The sequence below is a fragment of the Oryzias melastigma genome, linkage group LG1 (assembly GCF_002922805.2).
Source record: "Oryzias melastigma strain HK-1 linkage group LG1, ASM292280v2, whole genome shotgun sequence".
In the NCBI taxonomy this organism is placed as follows: domain Eukaryota; kingdom Metazoa; phylum Chordata; class Actinopteri; order Beloniformes; family Adrianichthyidae; genus Oryzias; species Oryzias melastigma.
Genome location: NC_050512.1, coordinates 17,181,654 through 17,204,506, shown reverse-complemented (window position 1 = coordinate 17,204,506; position 22,853 = coordinate 17,181,654). Strand labels below are relative to the sequence as shown.

Here is a 22,853-nt window from a genome sequence, read left to right as displayed (position 1 = left end):
AGCTATAAATGGGTGTGAAAGAACACAAGTTTTCACACTCTTTTAGAGAAACAAAAAATCTGTTTTTGTTCACACTTTTTAAAATCTAATCAAAATGTTTTCTGTGATCCGACACATAAAAAAAGTGTGTTTTGTACTAAATAGGTCATAACACATACCAATTTAACTTACTTAATTAAAAGTACTGTTTCTTTTTACTGTAGACAAACAAAACATAATTTTTTTGGGATGTAATTTGTTGTTACTCAGAAATTTTAATGATTGCGAAAAATCTTACTAATTCATTTATTAATGATCCTTAATAGCCTGAATTTATTAATATTTTATACTAAGTCCTGAACCGGATATTGATAATTCATGTAGAGAAAATGGTATGGTCGAGCCGGGTTTTGGTATTATATAAGTTCGCGTCCTTCCACTCCCTTTCAAGCGATTTACTTGTGATTCATTCATTCTAGATTATTCTACGGCCACACATGCTGTAGAAAAAAAAGACTTCTTTTTATTGATCATTTTCTTCTTTTGTTATATATCTTTTTTATGTTTTGACTTCCATAAAAGAGAATACCACCACTTCTTGTTTTCCGCTTAAAGCCTTGGGCACAACCCTGTATTTATCCAGACTGGGGACTGGCACATGGAGACCCAGACCTGGGCCGCTTTGTGGCTATACTGTAGCTAGGCAGTAGCAATAGGGGATCATTGTCCCCCCAACTGAACCATCTAATGCAGGGGTGTCAAAAATACGGCCCACAAGACATATCCAGCCCGCCATATGGTTTAACCCGGCCCAGTCATGAAGAGAAAAACCATATAAGGATGTTGGGGAAAAAAGCAAGTTTCTAGCCCATTCATGTGGTGATTTAATGTTCTTTACAGAAATAACTGCACTGCACAATTCGGCCACTAGGGGGAACAGAGGAAACGCAAGACCAGCATGACAATAGGATTAAAAAATAAATGTAATAAACGATGTAATAATTGGTAATAAAACTACTAGGTTGTTTTTATGTTCAACTGAGAAAACAAAACAAAATAACAAGTTGACCAGAGGTTATTTTGCTGTTATGTTATTGGTCCGGCCCACTTGAGATCAGACTCAGAATGTGCCTCCTGAACCAACATTATTTTGACACTTCTGATCTTTTTTGTGTTAAAATCCTCCCTTTTTCATTAAATCTTGATATTCATTGCCTAAAAAAATTTGCTTTCAAGTTACTAATTGTAGCATTGTCGTGTTTTTCAGGAGTTTCTGTGTCGGTTTCAGGGTTAGATTGTGGCTGAGTTGCTCATACAGTTCTATGTTTTTTGAGCCATGAGGATCTTGTTGTTGAACATGCAGATTCCTCATGCTATGAACCCAGATCTCTTTGAAGTTGGGTAGATTAAAGTCATTTGGTTTTCCGGCTCAGCCTCTGGCAGCAGTTGTGTAGTTTTAGTGTATCACTAGTAAGTCATTGTATTTCCCAAATGGGAAATCCTACAACGAATTCAGGTGAGCAGAGTACTACGAGAGAGATGTGTCATCTCCCTGTCACCTAACAATGGGTATTCTTAGCTCACCGCCGGGGGGAAAGGGCCTTGACTGATAGATGGTTGGACAATCGGGGAGGGGCTGAGATTCCTGAAGCTCAAGTGTTTGCAATCCTGCAGTTATTTGCCTTTTTCAAAATCTTGCAAAGTTTGAAAGTCCAGGCAAGAAAATAAATAATTGAACAGAAAGTTTTTACAGTTTCAGGTGTAATCCTGTTTCCTGCATAATGTTTTTTCCTTTTCAGGCAGGTGGTGATGTGGTCAGAGGGTTTGTAATCCTTTGGTTGGGTGCTCTTTATTTTCATCTCCCTCAGCTCTTCCTTCTCTCCTTTCTTCTTATGTCCATCAAACCCTCCAAAACACTCGTCTCTTCCCATCCCGTTTCTAACCATCTTTCTTTTGTTTAAAGAAGAAGCGTTGGACCATTTAACTCAACCAGTATGGAGCGGTCACCTTCCTCTCTTTCTTCCTGTGGACCATCATCCGGTGGTGACAGAGGGTGAGATTCTCCAGTCAGCCCCCGTCCTCCTCCTCCTCCTCCTCCTCCTCCTCCTCTTCCTCGGCAGCTTTCCCCCCGTTGGCATCATGCATGGTTTGGCCACTGCACCCGAGGAGGAGTGAATGTCACTTTCACGGATTTTTATTGCTACTTTCTGTCATGTGTGGCAGATGCGGTGCCTCCCAGAGGCAGCTTTCCAGTTAAAATGCCATGATGAATGCCAAGCATGTCACACTTTTACCTCCATGCGGCTCTTTTTCTGTCTTTCTTCCAGCACTGATACCATACAAGCAAACCACACCTGATTTCATCTTCCGTTTTTTTTCAATTAATGAAAACAAAGAGCTCAATTTTCCAGAGGGGTTCAGAGGTCCTCACTTTTTAGACAGTGTTATCCTCTTTAAGGACGAGCAAATCCCCAGACAGAAGTTGTCGCTAATCTGTCCGTCAGCGGTCGAGCCGTGTCAGGAATGTGGCATCACATACCTCAGCGGAGCTGACCCAATAAATCACTCCCCTTTGCATCCTTTTCAGAGGCGTCTTCGCACTTCATTTGGCGTCTTGCAAACACCCTAGATGACCCTTTTTACCTCTGTGATTGTATTTTGAAAAAAAAAGTCAATTGGTGATCATGTCTGTTTTCTCTAGACTTTCCACCCATATGTGTTCTCTTTCTCCTCCTCTGATCTTGTTTTTTCTTCGTAGATGAGAGCCTGGCTGTGTCTTGCGTCTGGCTTGTGCTGATGCTCACTGAGCTTCCACTGTCTGAGAATGCGATCGTCTCAGTAATCCCTCATTTACATTTCTAACATCCCTTTTTTTCAGTCTAAAAGGCAAAAAAAAAAACTGTCTGCCTGCCATGCCAACAAATGACAATGTTGCTATGGTTTTTTCCTTGTTTCTGCACAAACAAGGAAGGCTGTTGTTTACTTTGAAAATCAAGGTTGGAGAAAGATTGGCGAGGCTAATCACACAAATGAGGAGTCAAAGGGTGTGTGCACGTACGAGTGTTGTTTTCTCTGAAAGTGAAGCAGTTATGGGGTTTTGATAAAAGCTTTTTATCTGATGGGGTTTGAGCAGTGAGAAGTACCAAAAAAGGAAGATGTGTGTGTGTGGGGGGAAAGCAGAGACTGAAGCTGTGCTGGAAAAAAAAATTCCTCATTAGTTTAACCTTTAATCCAGCAGAGCAGAAATGCTTGTGCACCTTCAGCTTTGTTTTCCTGCACAGTGAAGGAAAGTTAACGGAGCAAAAACAGTGAACCAATACAATCAAGAGCAACACACACCACACGTTCCACAAACCACTGATGCTGCCCTCAAGTGGCAGCGATGTGCAACAACAGATAGATTTGCATACTATTAATCTGAGTTACTAATACACACTTTTTCTTCTTTTTATGTTTAAGATCGTATAACAATGGTGCACGTCATTAAGCCCTGAAGGACTTGGTGGTATTACACCAGTTGGCAATCTAATCCATGTTAGATTCAAGTTCTGTTTATAGATCAGGTGTTTTGGAAACAAACCACGAACCTGCTTCATGGTTCACGTCCTTTCAGAGTAAGACCTATGTGGCTCTCAAAGAATTCCCCCAACATGTGTCCATGGAGCCAGACTCAGTAAGTCCAAAAGGACATGTGCAGAGAGATGACGTCGATTTGTTCCAGTTGGTCTGGATCTCAGAGACCGGGACCTGGGATTACATTTCTCCTGTTCAGAGAATTTAAATTTGTTCTATTTTTTTTTTTTTTTTTTTTTACAAGCATCTGACAGATACAGTAGCTAAAGGCAACAAAACAAGAAAATACAGAATAAATACAATACATCTATTTATTCTCCTACTTTTAATATTTTTTAAACCTATAAAGTGCAACTCATTCATTTTTTTGGCTATCATAAAAGTGTTTCTAGTGGTCTTTTAAACTATGATTTTGCTGTTTTTAGCCATAATAGTAATAATAAAAATAAACCTGTGTTTTTTTAGTTTCTGCATAGTAGCAGTAGTTCATTACAAATTTGTCTCTCTGTTGGCATGGAGCAACCCCGCCCCACTTCCCCTTCCCAATGTTGAGAGCTCAGACAAGATAGCTTCTGGACCTCCAAGCATATTTTCTACGTAACAAATAAGCTCTTTTTCAAACCATATTTTTTCATCTGCTCCAGAGTCAAATATTCAGAAATGCAATTTTAAGCCTAATTTTCTTTCTATATGTTCTCCATCATGGAAAAAATGCCACAAGAACATGTTAAAAACACCAAAAACACTATTTCCATCGGAGTGGGTCTTTAATCAACACAGTTTATCAGTTAATAAGTGTTTTTGTACACTGATCCAGTTTATGGAGTTTAGTACATGCAGGATCAGATGTTTGACCTTTCCAGCAACCAGTCACCTTAAGGTTATTTAGTTTTAAAAAGACGGACTACAGGGATTTACGCCCCTTTCCATCAAATACTCACAGCGTTAAAACACTAAAGTCTCCAGTTGCTCCCTGCTGTAAGTTGTAAACCATGTGTTTTGTTGATGTATAGAATTTCCTTAGCTGGTTTATAATACCAAATATACACAACTGTGTATGCAACTTCATTAATACTCCACAGTGGCAGGCATGAAATACACATTTTATATACATGTATATATGAATACTCAGGAACAAGCTGCCTTTATCTGGATATTAGATCTGTAGTCAAAAGAATATAAAAATGTGAGTTTGTTCTCTCCATCATCTGCTTCGAGAAAGTTGCATGTGAGCGAGGTAGTCTGAAAACTACATTAGTAAATATCACTTTTCTCTGCAAAATATTTGCAGTTTATTTTGGCTGGAAAACAATACTAGTTTATTTAGCCAAAGGAAATGGCAAAAAGCAGCTTTTATTTATTTATTTATTTTTCTCACTTAAAATAAAATCATATTTTAAGTCTGATGTTGAGTATTTTGAAATGTCTGTGAGAGCTGGATCCAGAAAAAAATTAATATGGTCTATTTTGCATATTTATAATGATCTGGACCTCTCTTTAATGACATTTTAAAAAAACATTAATTTGTAAACATGTTTTTTGAGGACAAATCCTAATGAGAATTGGTCCTGATTGTGTAAAATATTTGTATCATATTCTAAAATGTATGTATTTTTCAAAGGATAAATGCAGGAAACGGATCATTTCAAGCCATGCAGAGAAACGAGAGGGAAATGCCTTTATTACCATAGTTCTGTTTGACAGTGAACTGATATGACAAGCTTCAGGCCTCTGCGAGGGATCTACATAAATGGATTTCATACACTATTACATTTATTGTCAGCCATTTGATTACTAAAATAACAAATATCTGCCCTGATGCCAGTCTAGACTGATTTTCCAAACTGTTTAGCATCTCCAATATTCTTTTTCTTTGCTTTGTTCAAAAAAAAAAAAATCTTCTATAAAAATACGAAAAAGGTCTTATTGTTAAAGAAAACTGGTTTGTCATGCACAAAAATGGTAAAAGAAATAAGTCACTGGTACAAAAAGAGATTAATAACCTTAAAGTTATTATAGTTATTTAAAAATATGCACAAATAAAGAATAGAAAGACTACAATCTAGTCTTCATCCAAATAATTTCAAGCTCTCATGCAAAAATAGTGTTCAGTCGAGTGGAAAAAAAAATGCAGTTTGTTCATTTTAATTTAATAACTGTTGAGTGAAACAACATGTAGTCCATGCAATAGCTTTAAATTATGTATGCAACCTAAATTGAGCTAAACACTAGACCTGTTTACTGACAGTTTTAGGATTTATTTTTTATAAGCTAATCAAAAATGCATAAGTAATGTGCGCTTTTGTTTTTGTTTTCTATTCACCCATTGGAATTAGTAGAATAATAGGCAGCTGATCGAATAAACACAAGTAGCTGCATCGGCAGATGCAGACCTCCACACACGTTATACAGTTCTCAGAACTGCATGAAATGCTTCCCAACTGAGGAACATCCCAGATTGTTCCTGAGAATCCCAGGAGTTGATGCACCAGTAATTTTCTCTCAAGGTCAGCCTGGGTGGTGCTCAGAGAAAACGGAAAATCCAAGAGCTTCAGGACGGAAAGAAAGCCAGAGCATGTCGGCACCAATCCTTTAAAATCACAAGGATTGGTACAGCTACACCTCAAGAGATGACTGTGAACTCAGCAGGTGTACTGAGGAGTTCTGGAGCCGTGTCTGCCAGTCTTAGCTCAAATCTGTAACAGGATCAGAGGACAGGACAAGTGGTGTTGCAGTGCCTTATAAGAAAAAGTTCCATAAACTTCCATCCAAACCACAAGGAAAGGTTAAAAAATAAAAAAAAAAAGTAAAATATCATGAATACAATTTTAGTGCCTTTATTATTTGTTTTTGTTTGATGTGTGAAGCATTCATTGCTCATTATGCAAAGCTGAAGTCTAACTCTATTCATTTTTCTACAAACAAAACTCCGTATTTCAGTCTTTATTAACCCTTTAACATTGGAAATGTCGCCGATGACACCTAAAAAACACACACCCTTTGACATACCGCAAAAGTGTTTAACATAATTCAGCTAATCCTGATGCTGAGAAAAGTGGCTTTCCATTAAGGGTGTGTATTGGAAAGAGTCTGGCAATACGTTACGTAATACGATATATCCCAAGACTGTACCAGAATAATTTTCCTTCCTTTTTTTTTTTTTTTAAGAGTATAACTTTGAAAAAAATTCTATCTTAATTTTAATATGTCTTTCATTGTAATAAACTAGTAAATGCATTTAATTTAAACTGTATCTCAAGTACAAATTCATGGTGCTTTTATTTTGGTAAATTGAGAAATATTTGTTTTTAAAGGGAACAGTCAATATTGTCTGACTTCCACAACAAAATATTTTTTAGTTAAAAAAAAAGTGGTTGTACCTTAACCAATAAGGTTCTAAAAGTATGATTGAGGAAATAAGGTGCTGTTTATTTCCAACATTGTTAAATGTATAATTTAAACGGTTCAGGTGCTGGAACAGGAGCTTCAAAAATAAAAGGGAAAAAATTCAATTCTTTCCAGAAACAATTCAGTGTGATGAAGGAGAACGCTTGAATATGGCGAAGATGCTTTATTTCCACGACAGTCTGCACTGCAGCGATGCATGACTCCATTCGTTCTTATCTGAGCTGCTATGAAGCACCACATTCTGCGTTTGTCTATGATACCGGCAGGATTTTGGTACCCATTCCAAGTAAAAACTAAGTTCTACATGTCTCACAACAACAAAACCGCAAAGCTGACTGAATATTTAACACAAGCTGGTTCTCGCGAGATCTTGTTTTGGTCGCGGTGTAGAGCTGCTCAAAGAGCCTCAGTGTGCTGTGCTGCCATCTAGTGGTCATGGATTTAGGTGGAAAACAAAGGAAGACACTGAAGGACGCTCATAAATAATCCATTAAATATCGTATCGCCACCAACATTTTAAATCGATACAAGTATTGCTAAACAAAATATCGTGATATATCGCATTATCGATTTTCCTCTACACGCTTGGTTTTCATATCAGCTTTGCTCCGATATGCCACACATCACTAACCTAAAGTGTTGTATATCAAAGCAAAGGGCAAAGCTGCTCGTCTCCACTTCAGAAACGGCCTGAATAGTTGAACAGTTCCGATAGTCAAAAGAATGTTGAGACTGGAGCTAAATCTCTGGTATAAAAGGCTTGAAAAGATTGTCTCATGTTATTGTAATGTGACTGTTATTTATTCTGTTCTTGCAAGAAAAACTGTTAAATTATAATATTTATGTAAACTGATCTACGGCCAAATCTATGAATGTTAAACCCACTTTCGGTAAAATGCTCCATTGATCCCTACAGACCTTTGAGTCAAAACAACTAGAGGGAACCCTGGCATAAAGCATCTCTTCTAGCTGCAGTGTTATTGAACGTGTTGGCTCAGAAGAAAGCGGCTTGAATTTGCATGAGCATCTGACAGGTGCTGCTCTCAGAGTAAGCTGCATCCTCTTATGAGTCCGACCTGCTGCGTATTCAGACAGCATCCTTTTGGTAATCTCATTTTCTCGGCTTGCTGGAGTTTTCTCCGGCGGTGTATCTGCATAAAAACATTGGTACTGACCAGAGAAGGAGAGCAGGCTTAGATAGTCTCTGTGAGTCAAAGAGGGGGATAATAGCATCTTTTATCACAATAAAGTGGTGGAGGGTTGGACAGCCGATAGTGGCTTCCTGTTAAACCATCAAACATCCGACTTTGGGGCTTTTCAGAACATCTCAACATAGATTTTCAGCTGGTAGGTCAAACCAAGAGTGACTTAGCCATAACTGTCCATAAGGGATTGATACAAAGACACCTGTACGGAGCATGCAGGTGGCCCTCATGAAACTTTAAGATAGTCACAGAATGTGTGTGTGAATGGGTGAATGGGTCTGCGACTGTAAAAGCGCATTGAGCCTTCAAGGAAGGTAGAAAGTCACTATACAAGTATACGCCATTTACCATTTTACCATTGCTAATGGAGATTTTTATCTACGGGCATGCTGCAGGGGACAGGCTGTAGTGAGCTCTTATACAACATGTAAGGGTGCAGTAGGGGGGATGCAGACACGTCATACCGATTTTTCAGTTCTTGAAACTCAAGGAGCCCATTGGTGCACTCCATGTTTGCAACTTGGCTGTCCAGCAAGTGACGTGCGTTCTTGAACACACGATTGTTGCTACCAAAAAGTCTAAGTCTACCAAACCTTTCTCCAAGTTTTTCCTTCATATCTCTATTCCATATAAGTACTTCTGGGGGCTTTAAAGAGATGCTATCCATACGTCACTACTAAATCTGAGTCCTTAATTTTTCAAAGTTTAACTTTCAACGCACAGTCAGTGGCCACACGTTTTGTACATACAGCCTAAAAACGGTCATAGAAACGTGCAAAGCAATGCACGTGTTAACGCAGACTTTTCATTGAAAGTTGTCGCTTACACACGCATTGTCGAGGGTGGAATGAACAAAGCTTCACAAATGAGTAAATTCGACAATAGCATAGTTTATGTTGGCATCCTGAAGGCATCCCACAGTCACGTGCACATCCCATGACCATTTTGGACCAGGAGCAGATTTGTGGAGAGTTTTGGTAATCCACCTCCTTAGAGAAAGAAATAATATGAAATGTGGAGAAACTATGCTTTAATTAAGATTAAAAGTCAATGTAAACAAAACATTTTAGAGTTTGTATTTCAAAACTGTAGCTTTTATTCAGATTTTTTTGGGGCACCAAGGGTTGATGTTCTTCAGGAGAATAAACACAAACTCAGGTTCATGGATGATGATCAGAAAAATGACTGCCGAACTCAGAAAACACACATGAACATCAGTAAAACAACAAATCTTCCAACATCACATGAACACAGAACAACTAATAACAACTAATAAATGACAAAGGTCAGTGTTTTTGTAGAGCAACATTTATGGGGAGACACCATTAGAGAAAAAATAAAACAATAACAATTAATATAATTTATTCTAGTTTGTCGGTCCAGATTTAATAGTTTAATGAGCCCATAGAAAGGTAAGAGCACCGTATGACTGTGTGGTAAAGTGGGTTTAATGCTTTGAAATACCTGACAATACACTTATCACGCACACAACAATGGTACGTTCCATTTTCATGAGGTTGTTTTGGAGCATTTTATTCCTTAGACACAGCAGAGGGTGCATGTGTCTAAGGAATAATAAGAGAGAACTTATCTTTGATTTAACTTGCTGGTGTTTTGAGGATTTTCCGTGTCCACCCATGTTCCCGTTTTGTGTCTGCAGACCTGAATGAGTGTGGGCTGAAGCCGAGGCCCTGCAAACACCGCTGCATGAACACATTCGGGAGCTACAAATGCTACTGCCTGAATGGCTACATGCTGATGCCTGATGGGACCTGTGGAAGTAAGTCTCACAAGTGCACACATCTATGAATTTATGTGAATATCTGCCTTTTCTTTAATCACTTCTGCTTAGAAATCCTTATTAAAACCTCTATGGTGAATCATTTTCTTTTTTACCTCTGTAATCATCTACCTTCCGAAGGGGAAAGCTGATGAAACATGCCCTCTGTCATAAAACACATTTCCTCTCCTGTGAGTGTCTCTGACAGCAGCCTGGCAATTCTTTAAAAAGACTTTTTAGATTAAAAGCTCTCATTGATCTGCTTCATCACAGATATTTTTCTTAGAAAACTAAAAGAAAAAGCTTCTTGTGAGCAAAAATGAAAAATATGAAGGGAGCAGAATGTGAACTTTCATTGAATGGCTTGAGTTCTTTCTTTCACGTTGTGGGAGCTGGTGCCTCTGCTTGCCTGCCGTTGGTTCTGTTTCCCACCTCGGTTTCTGTGCTTGTTTCCACTTGCTGAGCCCACGACTCCTTGGACAAAAGTTCTTTCTGTCCTCTTTTAAACTTCGAATGTTACCCCACTTAATGTTTCGGCGTGTTGTTTCTGTAATGGCAACATGTGGAAATTTGAACACCTTTCTTGTTCCCTTTCGCCCCTCCGCTCGCGCTTTGATCAATGGATCGCTGTAGCATTTAATCAGCCCGGTCCGCCTCTGCCATCAAACCGTTCTCCAGGGAGCCAGCAGCAGCTCAAGTAGCTGCAGCAGCATGAGCCCAGCTTTTTAATTTCCTTTTTACGCTCTGAATGTATCAGGAGAGGCTGAACAAATTCAGTTCCAACATGTTATAATTTTGGAGGGTCTTGATTTTCGCAGCATGGAACAACAACAGTGCGGCTGCACTTTCTGCTCCGATATGCTGGAGACGGATTATTATTAGTCTTAGGGTTTTAGAAAGGATCAAAGAGGGCTGCTGGAGCTAAGGTGTGAGTACACGGCTATTGCACAGCAGAGGAATCTAATAACCGCAGAGTGACTGCTGTTCTGTGGGCTGCACCCTGGGGTCAAGCTCACTAATATCACAAAGGCAGGCGAGTGGCCCGGCTCTTACAAATTGGCTAAGGGATAAGAGGTGCACGTATGTGTGTGGAAGGCATGGATAAGAGCAGCATAACTGTCTCCTTTGTACTCCTCTTTGTCACTGAGGCTTAACGTGCATTTTCTTTCTTCTTCCATTAGACGCTCGCACTTGTGGCATGGCCAACTGTCAGTATGGCTGTGAGGTGCTGAAAGGGGAGGTTCGATGTCAGTGTCCGTCACCAGGGCTACAGCTGGCTCCGGATGGAAGGACCTGCGTGGGTGAGTCTTTATATAACTCGTGAGCCCGGAAAACTGAGCCGTTTTTTCCCCTCCCATGAGGTGAAGCTGTGTGGGCTTCTCTTGGTCTTGATACAGAGAATTTTTTAATCACAAATAAAGACCCACTCCGATAAATATGAGGTTTTTAGAGTTTTTACTATATAGCATTTTTGTCTAATGATAAATTAAGTTTAAAACTGCATTTCTAAAGTGATTCTTCTGCTCCTTTCCACACAAACTCAATCATACTTTGAGCAATTTCAGCCATCTTTGTATGAAAACATACAAGACATTATTGCATGTATTCTTGGTATTAATATGTTTTTACAGATTTAATGCATATTTCTGTGATTTTTCAGCCCCATTGAAACTGAATTTGAAATTCTTCAAATCATTCAAAAACTGCACTTTTGAAACATATGCAGTTTTGTTATCAAAACATTTAGGACATTCATGCTTGTAAAAAAGAAAGAAAAACTAAGAAAACTGAATAATTAAAAAAAAAATCAACATTTTTTTCAATACACTACAACATTTTAATTTTTTAAAAGTCAGAATATCTTAAACTCCAAAGGTTTAGTAAGCATTTAACATAATTGGGCTTCAACGACGTGAAGCTGTCCATCCAATTGGTTTAAATGCGTCCATATTTTTTTGTTAAAAACCTAAAGCTGCCATGAGATTGTTGTAAGCATTTAAGGTTGCCTTTTATTGCTGTTTACGACGAATCTTTAGCGATACGCGGATTGCGCAGGCTGATGTTGTGATCATGATAAATTTGCAATTTAATTGTGAGAGGCTGTAAGCTATCAGTAGAGCACGTGTCAAACTCAAGTCCTCGAGGGCCGACCTCCTGCTGGTTTTACAGAAACTCTGCCTTATCTACTGCTGATTACTGGATCAGATGTGTTCAGCCAATAGGAAGATTTTATGGCAGCTTGGCTGGAGTTCAACACCTGTGATGTGGTTCTACCCTCAACTCAGAGGTGATTTTTTTTTTTTTTTTCCATTAATAAAATCATTTTATTTTAAAGAAAATCACATTTTTCTCCATTGACTTGAATGGCTTTAGACTATATTGTAGTGTTATGGCCAATAAAAATATGAGAACATAGTCATCAAATTGTGAGAAAAAAGTCAAATTTTACAGAATAAAATCACAAATCTATGATTAAAAAATCACAATTCTACAAGGAAAAGTTTTTTCCTTCATAAAAATAAAATAGTAAAGCTGATTCAGCAGATTCTTGAGCAGTATGACGTCCATAACCAACTACTGTCGCTCTACAGAAACTATGTCCTGAAAAACAATATTTTTTTGTGAAATGCCAAAATCATAATGAAAAGATAACTAGGAAGGCTTTTACCATTGATCAAAAGACGATCAGAGTGAGTCCTTAGGCCTCTGATTTGAATTTATCTGAAATACTTATTATTTCTTCCGAGTTTTTACTCATTTCAAACTATAATTTTCTCCACCAAATTTGGCGTTTTTATCTAAAATTGTAGCGAGGAGGAGTCCATCTCTGACCTTCTTACCTTCTTTTCCCTGCAAGCGTTGCCCTGGGGTTTGAACACATTCTCTTCCAGTCTGAGCTGTTACGACTAAAATGCCTTATCATTCCACTTCAGTGTTAAGTGACTTTATGGAAGGGACTGTGTTCTAAAGCGAGCCTTGATTCCCCGAAGAGAGATGTCCTCTGATCCCTCAGAGGAGCATATTGACCTGTTGATGCATCTGCTGGTGGCTTTGCACAATCTTCGTTTTAGACGCTAATCCAGCACGCTTTGCATTTCAGACATTTAAATCTGACGCTCTGCATCTTTACAAAGGGTTTTATTCACACCCTGCAGAACAGTGACAGGATCCTTTCAGAGCAGCGGATGCTGCAAACACATTCAAGGTCTCTGCCGTTTTGTTTTCTAATTAAATAATTCACGGTTATGATAGACGCCAAACTGTGTCGCAGACTCCAGCTGCTGTCCATTAGGCAGCTTCATCCATTGAGCCATGCGCATATTTTCATAATTGTTTCGGACGTGCGTAGTTTCAGGCTCACTCTGTTTGCCTGTTCTCCCAGCATGCCCTGAGGCGCCACAGTCCCCGAGCTGTGTTGTGCTGCAAATTATTTTAAGGCAGACGCACGGAGAACCACGTCATCTAAATATTAATGCTCACACGCCTGCGGAGGTGATCAGCACAGCCACTTTAAGTAGTTCTTTAAATTATGCAAGCATATAGTTAATACTCGATGTGCACGTTAACAGGAACCCTCATTTTTTTTCTTTTTCTAAAGGGGTGTTAAGACAAGAAGATAAAATAGTCTTCTGCAGTTTTGTTTTAAAATGAGTATTTCCTTTCTACTTTTAAAGTTTGTTGGCCTTTTTTACCATAAAGTTGCCTTTCTCATAAAAGTTGAAGTTTAGTCAATATATTATTTATCTGAACATCTTTTTTTTAATTATATTCATCTTCCTCTTGTGCTGCAGATGTGGATGAGTGTGCAGCAGGGATTGCGGTGTGCCCCCGGTTCAGGAAATGCATCAACACTTTTGGCAGCTACATCTGCAAGTGTCACGAAGGCTTCGACCTGCAATACGTCAATGGAAAATACCAGTGCTTCGGTAATGTCACGCCGACTTTCTACTGCACATTTTGCTAATAAATTTTGAAAAAAATCCATATTTATATGTAAAACTTTTATAAAAAAAAAGAAAAAAACAAGTGGTTTATGCCAGGAAGTCGCACAAACAAACTCTAAAATGTTTTCTCTGTGGTTTGACAGACTTCTCTGAGTATTATCTTTGAATCTGCTCTCTGGTTTTAGACCGCTTTATTCACAGAAAAATGCTCAACTAATAATAATAATATGTCACTGCTGTCAGTAATTATATATTATTTATAATCCTATTTATATAAAGGCTGACAATCTGAATAATCAACTCCAACTTTTAAGATTCAAACTAAATCTTGAACATAGAAAAGAACATTTCCAGCTTCTTTGTTAGATTTAAAGCTTTGTCATGTGACAGACCATGTTTATAAAACTCATCAAATCATAGCAATTTTTCCACTTTGCCATAAAAAGAAGTTGAATTTGTGGGAGAATCTCTTAACCCCTTTTAGCCGAAATAAGAAAATAAAATCACTTGTGTTTTAAGAGCCAAAGGGGTTTCTCTCATATTTGCAACAATAGGTATTAAGGAGTTAAAATATGATTGATTAGACAGAATTGTAAAAATTAGTTAAATTAGGTTTTAATATTTTCTAAGTGTGAAGTCCAGGTCTGGTGATAAGAGCTCAATATTTTTTTTTTTGTTTTAGTGCATTGCAAGAAACAAAACTTGTCAAACAGAAAATGTGTTTAAAAAAGTTTTTATTGTTAGTAGAATTATTCACAATTACGTTTTTTCCAGCGGTCGATGAGCTGAACTTAGCCAGACTTAAAATGTACTTATTTAAAATTCCTGGAGCACTGCATAGCACTAAATTGGCCTTAAAAACACAAATATTTAAACTTTTTACTGTTTTATTCATTCATTTGGTAAAGGTTGCTCTGTGGTTGACATGATCCTCAATGTGATGCAAATTTGACACAAACTAAAAGAAAATACCACAAATTATAAAAATGTAAAACTTTTGTTTTATAAAAATGCTCGCTTCAGAAGACTTATTAGTGGGGCAGTTTAGCCCATATATTTTAAAGAATTGTGCATTTTGTGATACAAGCACCAAATTTGGGATACATGTACATTAACATGTTGCGAACATTTTCAGATATCGGGCCACTTGGAATTCTCTCTTTATGTTGGCCATGTTGGATTTCAACATGGCCAACATTGGAAATAAACATTTGTGATTATCTTTGGCTCTAATGCTGCTATTGACTTGATTCTGGTGTCTACATGTATGTTTTTGGGGACAAGGAATCCAATGGTAACCATTTCACATTCGACTTGTACCAATCAAATGAATAATCATAATGCACAAATCAAAATCAAAGTCACAAATCTAATCCAATGCTGAATTCAATGCACAATCATAATTTCAACTTAATGGTATCTTTCACAGTTTATTATATAATTTTATTTGGAAATTATCTATACTAGGAATATATTAGAATGAACACAATACTTTGAAGATAATGATTTTGTTAAAGCATGTTAAATGGGTGTAAAAGTCTTAGGTCTGCAAATGTCTTAGGTACAATTCTGACGAGCTACATGGTCTAATGCCGGCTAGGTATATATCACTACTGAAGATATGTGTACATAAACAATGTCATGTTAACAAGTTCAGCACTGCCACTAGTACATGTATGCTGTGGACTCATTGTTTTCAAAGGCAATGAGACTTCAAAGGTCTTTGAAGCAGCTGGCTTCAGCATCTGGAGGATGGCTGCTCCATCAAGCACTATACAGGTAGTGACAAGAGTCTCTGTCTTGGCATCAGAGACTTCTTCCAAGCATGTGATGAGATCATTCTTGGTGCCAATGAAGAGGTTTCCACTATCAGATAGTGCAGGAGGACATGTCTGATTTTCATGATGAAAGAACTCAAGGTTTCCACCCCTTGTTTGGCAGCCAATGTAGAGACGTGAGAAGAGTTCGCGGTCATTCTTGGCCAAGGCAAGCTGTTGCTGACCTTTGCTCTGGCTTCTTGGAGTAGAAGTGCTGAACACCTTCAGCTTGTTATGAGAAATGGGGTCATCCAGTGCTTTTGTTCTGTCCATCAGACACTCTCTGGTGAAAGCCTCGAACTGCTGTTGACCAATCTTCTTGGGATTCATCACGGTCTCCACGGCAGCAGGACCTGCAATGTTCTTTGTGTCCAGTATGACTAGATCCCGACTCTCCTCCTCGAATGAGTTGTCCCATCTCCTCTATGACACTGACAAGAGAGCGAACATCTTTCACAAATGAGTCCTGAACACTTGGTGTCTGATCATGATGACGTGTGTCTGCTGTTTGCCGTTTCCAATATTGGTTCCCATCCTGGAATTCTTCAATCACCTAGCGACTTCTGGTCCTGCAACCATCCACCCACGAAGGGCACTAGGGTTGTCAGTGAGCCCAACTGTGCCACCATCTCCTTTGATGCAGGCATTGTTCTGCTCATGTGCTTGGTCAATAGGGATTGAAGAGAACACCCTCTGTGTTTTCTAAACTGTGAAGTGGCCTTCACCGAATTTCTTGGCTGTGTCTGGGTGTTTGGTAGTGAGTTTGGCCATGTCCTTCAGGTACACTGGTATCCACCTAGCATAGTGGGTATGATCTAGTGGGTGAAACCAGGGGACCAGTTCTGTTAGAGCGTCAAGGCACATCATCAACGATCCCTGCCTGAGAGAACGCACATACGCTAGAACCAACAGTTCTAGTTCCGGCACAGTTCCCCAGCAGCGAAACTGGGGGATGTTGTCCTAAATGTTAAATATCTATTATCCACTGGTGCCACTACAGCTACCGAACAACTACTACTACCACCACCCAAACCAAGTCATTTAATCCCAAGATAAAGGCAAATGTAGATTGAGAATGTAATGTAAAAAAGTCATTTTGAAATCCAATATGGTGACCCATGAGTAAAAATATGCAATGCATATTGTTACCATTGGATCCCTTGTCCCCAAAAACATACATTTATACAACATAATCAAGCCAATATGAGCATAAGAACCACACATAATCGCAAATGTATATTTCCAATGTTGGCCATTTTGAAATCCAATATGGCGGACATAAAGAGAAAAATTCCAAGTGGCCCGATATCTGAAAATGTTCGCAGCATGTTAATGTACATGTGTGCCAAATTTGGTGCTTGTATCACAAAATGCACAATAGGTTTGCTATGCTGCCCCACTATATTAAGTCCCCCTGCAAGACAGATCACCAAGTTATAAGATCTAGAAGGGTCCGAAGAGTTAAAGTAGGAAATATTTAAAACTTTTGGAAAAAGAACCAAGAGAAAAGACGATGCTGTCTGTTAATATTTTTGTACAGTTCGTTTTCTTGAGATAATGGCTAAAAATATTCCATCATTCTACTACCTTATGGTTGTTTCTGACTGACACACTTTGGACATTTTCAGCTAAAGTTAGACCATGACTAAAGTAATAAATACCACGTTGATCAATTAGTGATGAGCTTGTGTTTGTCACTTTGGCTCACATTTCTGATAAACTGATAAAAGTATTTTGTGAGCTCATTTAAAGTTTTCTCCAATTCCCGACTTACCTGTTAATTTTCTTAAGAAGGTAAGTTATTATTTTATCAAGAAAATACTTATTGTTATCATTTAAGAATGCATTTTTGAATCATAATCTCAAGCTGATAAAAATATTAGAAGGCCGTTGTTCTCTTCTGATAAGAAGTTTTTAAAAACCTGGTTTTGGAAAATCATTTTAAAACACTTAAGTCTTCAATATTTTTAATTAAAATTTCAGCTAATGTCAATAAAATGTAATTATCTGTAACGGTTCAAATAAAAATCTTTTTAATGAATGTTTCATTGACTTCTAAGCACTTTAGCTCTTCAAGGAAATTTCCTAAACAACCCTCATGATGATTTTTCTCAGGCATTTCTGAATGACTCATTGTTGATTATGCAGAGGCCTTTGCCAGCTCTGATTCAGACGAGCTTTCCTTCGAGAATAAATGAAGCAATTAGCCTTTTCTAATCTACCGTTACGTTCAAATCCTTTACAAACATTTAACTTTCCCCGTGTGCTTCCGTTATCTTTCAGATGTGGACGAGTGCGCTTCGGGTCAGAGCCACTGCGGCAGCTTCGCCACCTGCTACAACACGCCGGGCTCGTACAAGTGCAAGTGCAAAGAGGGCTACCGGGGCACGGGACATGACTGTAAACGTAAGGCCTGGGAACAAAATGCTGGCGCCAGTCTTCACTTTTGCCAAGAGGGATGGATTGGGCCTCACATTGTTGTTTTTGTTGCCTGTGTGTGTGTGTTTTTTAAGTTGCAAAGCAGGAGGGAGGGAAGAAAAGCCTCACAAGTGTTGAGCTAGTTCTGAAATTCCTTTCTTTGTAATGGCTGTCAGTCATTCCAAAAAAAATCGTCCCGCTGCCTTATCACCGTCGCCCAGAGCAACCCCACTTTCCTCATCTGGCCCTTTTCTAGTTCTAATCAAATGTGTCATATTTACTGTAGTTTCTCTCTTTCCGCTCAATCACACGCAGCTTATTAGTCTTTGTGGTTTGCAGTTTTTCCTGCAGCTCAATATTTAATCACTTAACTGACACAACCGAGCGGCCGCCTCCTGCTAATATCTATTGCCTTCCCAAGGCGGGGAGAGAGACGCTTGGCTCCGAGACTGGAGTTTCAATGTCCTGCTTGCAGATCACATTTCAAAAGTTGGTCTGCAACCCGAGAAGGGAAAAACCAGGTTCAGGCTACATTGATTTAGGCTCATTCGTCACTCATAAGCAACCAAAACCCCCCACCTCCGTGCGCTGCCGACACAGACAATGAGAGGAGGGACAAAAGAGAAGGAGGAGTTCCTTTGGTTTCGTCAGCAAAGAAGATCGAAGCTTCACACACAGTCTGATGCTGCAGGGATTCTGGATGTGGGAGCCAAGAATTACCAAACAGGATATTTGCATGTGCAGATAATGACACAATGAAGTTAAAATGCTTCTTTTATTCTGATTTTTTTTTGCATCAAAGTGATTTTAAATTTTCTACTTCAGTGAGATTTGGATAAATCCCGTCTGATTTAAAGATGCTAGCATTTAGTTAATAGATATAGAGGCCTCTGAGGATAGAATCAAGCTCCCCTCTGCAAAAGTCAGGCTAATAAGAACCATTTATCAGCAATTCCACCTTTCATTACCTCTGAAGAGCTCCATCTGCATTCTCTTGTGATTTCAGCCATTCCAAAGGTAGTGATTGACCCCGCAAATCCTGGAAAAGTACCTCCAAATCATCACAACCTCATCCCAGGTTTTGATCACCCAAGGACCCCCACCACCACCCGTCCACCCGTGACTCGGAAAAAGGTCTACCCCGTTCGCCCTAAGTCGCCCACCAAAGCTCCTCTGCCTCCCGGTAGGGTCACGCCATCTCCACGCAAGCCTGCAGTTCCCACCCGAAAGCCCTTCGTGCCCACCAGACGGCCGTCGATAGCCACACGCAAACCCCTCATCCCACTAAAGCCGGTCACTCCCACAAAGCAACCGCTGACCCCGCCTCCAGTCACGCCGGTGGACAACACCATCCAGAAGGAGGTCACCAAAAAGCGAGGGGATGTGCAAAGTAAGGAATGAACTTTTATTTTATTTTAATTGCCTTAAGCTTCATGCACACCCGGGCATTTGACACGCGTTCTTAAACGCTCTAAATGCTGATTCAAGAGCCTCAGTTTAGCATGTTCACAAATGCGCTAAATGCAGGTCTAGCCCTTGGTGTTCACACTGGTCAAGCAGGGAGGGGCTTTTTTTTCTTTTGCTTCTGTGCATATCTGCAACCTACTGTTGGAAGAGGTTTGGTGCAAAATGTGGAAGCGGCTCAAGACCTGCGATTTGGGCATGAAGCAGAAACGGTTCGGTTCATTGTTAGCATCCTTGCAAAGGCCGATTAGCAGCATGTCAAGAGAGTGGCCTAGTTGGGTTATCTTTATTTGAAAAACAAACGTGGACATCGCCAGGCTATTCGCTGTGTCTGGGTTCACCAGATTATCAAATCAAGTCCCTGATTGGTCAAACTTTGACCTGGTTTAGAGGTTTGAGCGTGAAAGCCCAAATTGTGCGTCTACACCCGTCTAAGCATGTCGACTTCTGGCAGACTTTTCAATTGGAAGTGGCGGTATAGGCTTGATATGAACTGGGACAATACAGCTTTTTGGACCTTAATGAAGGAAAAAAAATAATATATAAGTATACCTCATTTACCAAGAACTGATATAAAATTCTGAGCACAAAGAAAAATGATTTTGTAACATAAAATGGACGTTCCCATTTCACAGCTTTTGTCACAGATGCCTCTTTACAAACTGACACATTAGCTGTGAAATAGAGTCATCCAGAAGGTTTTCATGAGTATGTGCTAATATCTCATTCTCTTTTTGTGTGTCCAGGTCTGATCTGTTCAGCTAAAATGATATTTTTCTGCTGCATCAGCTAGCTTTAGCGACTCACTAGAGGTCAACTTTAACCCCTTGATGCCTGAATTTATGTCCAGCTATGAAAAAGAAAAGACTTGATGCTAATGTCATTTTGGAGCCAAAGAGGTTTGATGCATTTTAGTATCAATAGTTCTGGTTAGAAATTTGTGTGAGACAATAATCTAAAGTGTTAGAAAAAGTTATCAGATAGAAGTTTAGAATTTGTTTCAGCTTTTTCTATGCATGTAGCTCCATTAGCCCAATTACCAGGACTGCTGTGTTTGCCTTATGTCTGCATGAGATGAAAGGATTTAAAATAATTTATCATCCGGATCTGACCAGAGGTGGGGTATGGTGCAGATATTATTTAGGAAGCAACACATCTAAAATAGAAAATAACAGGTCGGCACCATTAGATTGAGAATGTTTTGCTCTTCTGCTGTTGGCCTCACTTTTCCCGCCGTGCGCTTCGCCAAGTGTGACTCTCTGTTTTGAATTTCATTAAAAGTGCATCGCTAGACTTTGTTTGACATTTGTGGCAACTGTCGATATCAAATGACAGAAGTGGAGAGGAATTAATGAAACGGAGTCTTGCTGCTTAATTAAGAAAAATAATCAGCAAAAATCTGTTTACAATAAAGATCCCTCCTCTGTTTGCTCAGCTGCAGGATAAGTTCACAAAAACTCAAGTAAAAATAATGATCCTCAGCTCTCTTAGAGTATCGTTAATCCCACAGACCGGTTTAAAGATGGAAATTAAATCTGCATGAAGGAATGATGTTCATGAGTCAGACAAACATCATTAAAGGGAAACTTCAGTAACTAATAAAATATATCTTATTGCAGGTAAACATTTACACAATTGGCTAAAAGAGAAATTAAACATTTTGTGTATAACAGTCTAAATATATCTCTGAAAATAAACTATGAACTGCTTTTAAAATTTCCAATTTATAAATATAGAATGATAGAATGGTCATTTGTTTGTTTTCTTTGATTTTCTACAACAGAAGTACGCTAAAAAGGACCATAAATGTTTGTGCTCACAGAAACACTAACGAATTACTGGAACTACCCAGCAAAATGAAGATCCTGAAGGCCAGAAAGCCAACGTGAAGGCGCTTTTACCGTCTGGTGACAAGCTACAGCTCCATTCAGAATGAGGAGGGTAGACGCTCTGGTTCTTCCTCATTTCGTGCCAGATGGCATGTCATAATTAGAAACGGAAAAGAGGAGAGAAGATTACATTTACACCTGTCTGCACTGCTTGACAGAGATATCAGACTTAATGGTTTTCCCACTGCAAAGCCACTCTAGAAATCAAAGCTTCTTGAAGAAAGCTGAAAGGGAGGAAAAGAGAGAGTCATGAAAGACAAATTATTTCAATCAGGAGATGAAAGCACAAACGATGAGTCTCCTGGTTCCTGTGTTTATACGCGGTGTAGTTTGAAGGTGTTTTTTAAAGAGACACAGAAGGCTAATAAAATAGAAACTCTATGAAGTATTGTTAGCATTAGAGGCACGGAAATTGTTTTTTTTTATCATAAATTGCCCTGTGGAGCAAAACATTGTGCAACTTTTTACTTTATTACATTTTTTCAGCCCCACAAATGTACTCTTTACAGATATTACATGGTTAGACTTTGGAAATGAAGAAATATAATGTAAAACGTTAAAATGTGTCTGAATATTGTCAGGGTGAAATAATAAGTTGACTAAAATTGATTTATATTGAGGGTTAAGTCTATTAAATAACAGGTTTTCAAAACATTGCAGGAAAATATGTGTTAAAAATTACAAGATTTTTTACTAATTGTGATTTTTTTTTAACCTATTTTCAAGAACTACTGATTGAACTGTTTTATTTTTTTTAATACAGTCTGGTTTTTATCAGGGATTTATGAAACAGCAAAAGTCACCTAGAGTGTGCAATATTTGTCTCAAGAAAGGTTGGAAAATATTGTTTTTCTTGCAGAAACTGAAATATCCAGTCCAATATATTTTCATTCATCTTGATTTTTTTTAAATATAAATTGTAAAAGTGAAAATGTCTTAAAATATATATTTTTTAGTTTCAGTTAACCTTTTTATGCTTATGTATATAACTTTTCTTTTTTGGGTTGTCTTTAAAGAAAGCTGTAGTCTACTTAAAAACACATAAAGCAACAGTTTTCTCACAAAGGAATAGTTACTTTTTTTTATCCATTTCTATTCCTGTTTAGATTTCTGCTGCCGTCTATAACCCCCCTCCCCCAATTTAAATGCCATATTCCAAATGGGGCTTTGATCTGCGCACATACAGGGATACCAGGATGCCAGGCATCGCTGGAGAGCCTGGTGTGCATGAACCCCCCCCCACACGCTTGGATTCCTCCGACTGTCAGACTAGGATGAGCTGCCAGTGGTCATGACCCAGCTTTGGGTTGGGCCCTTTCACTTTCCAGGCTAAAAGCAGGTGGAGGGGGGTAGGGCTTATGTTAAGAATTTAAGTA

General features: G+C 38.8%; 1 protein-coding gene across 4 annotated transcripts in view; it reads left to right on the top strand.

The window, feature by feature from the left end:
• Positions 1 to 22,853, top strand: part of npnta (nephronectin a) — a 57,671-nt gene that overhangs the window by 29,088 nt on the left and 5,730 nt on the right. For 2 of the 4 annotated variants that reach the window (XM_036212488.1, XM_036212486.1), the window contains 6 exons: positions 1,943 to 2,032; positions 9,826 to 9,945; positions 11,127 to 11,246; positions 13,737 to 13,871; positions 17,990 to 18,112; positions 19,131 to 19,514. In XM_036212488.1, coding sequence (XP_036068381.1) covers positions 1,943 to 2,032; positions 9,826 to 9,945; positions 11,127 to 11,246; positions 13,737 to 13,871; positions 17,990 to 18,112; positions 19,131 to 19,514 — 972 coding nt within the window. The remainder of the gene's footprint in view (positions 1 to 1,942; positions 2,033 to 9,825; positions 9,946 to 11,126; positions 11,247 to 13,736; positions 13,872 to 17,989; positions 18,113 to 19,130; positions 19,515 to 22,853) is intronic. The other 2 variants (XM_024289968.2, XM_024289967.2) reach the window with 1 other exon arrangement.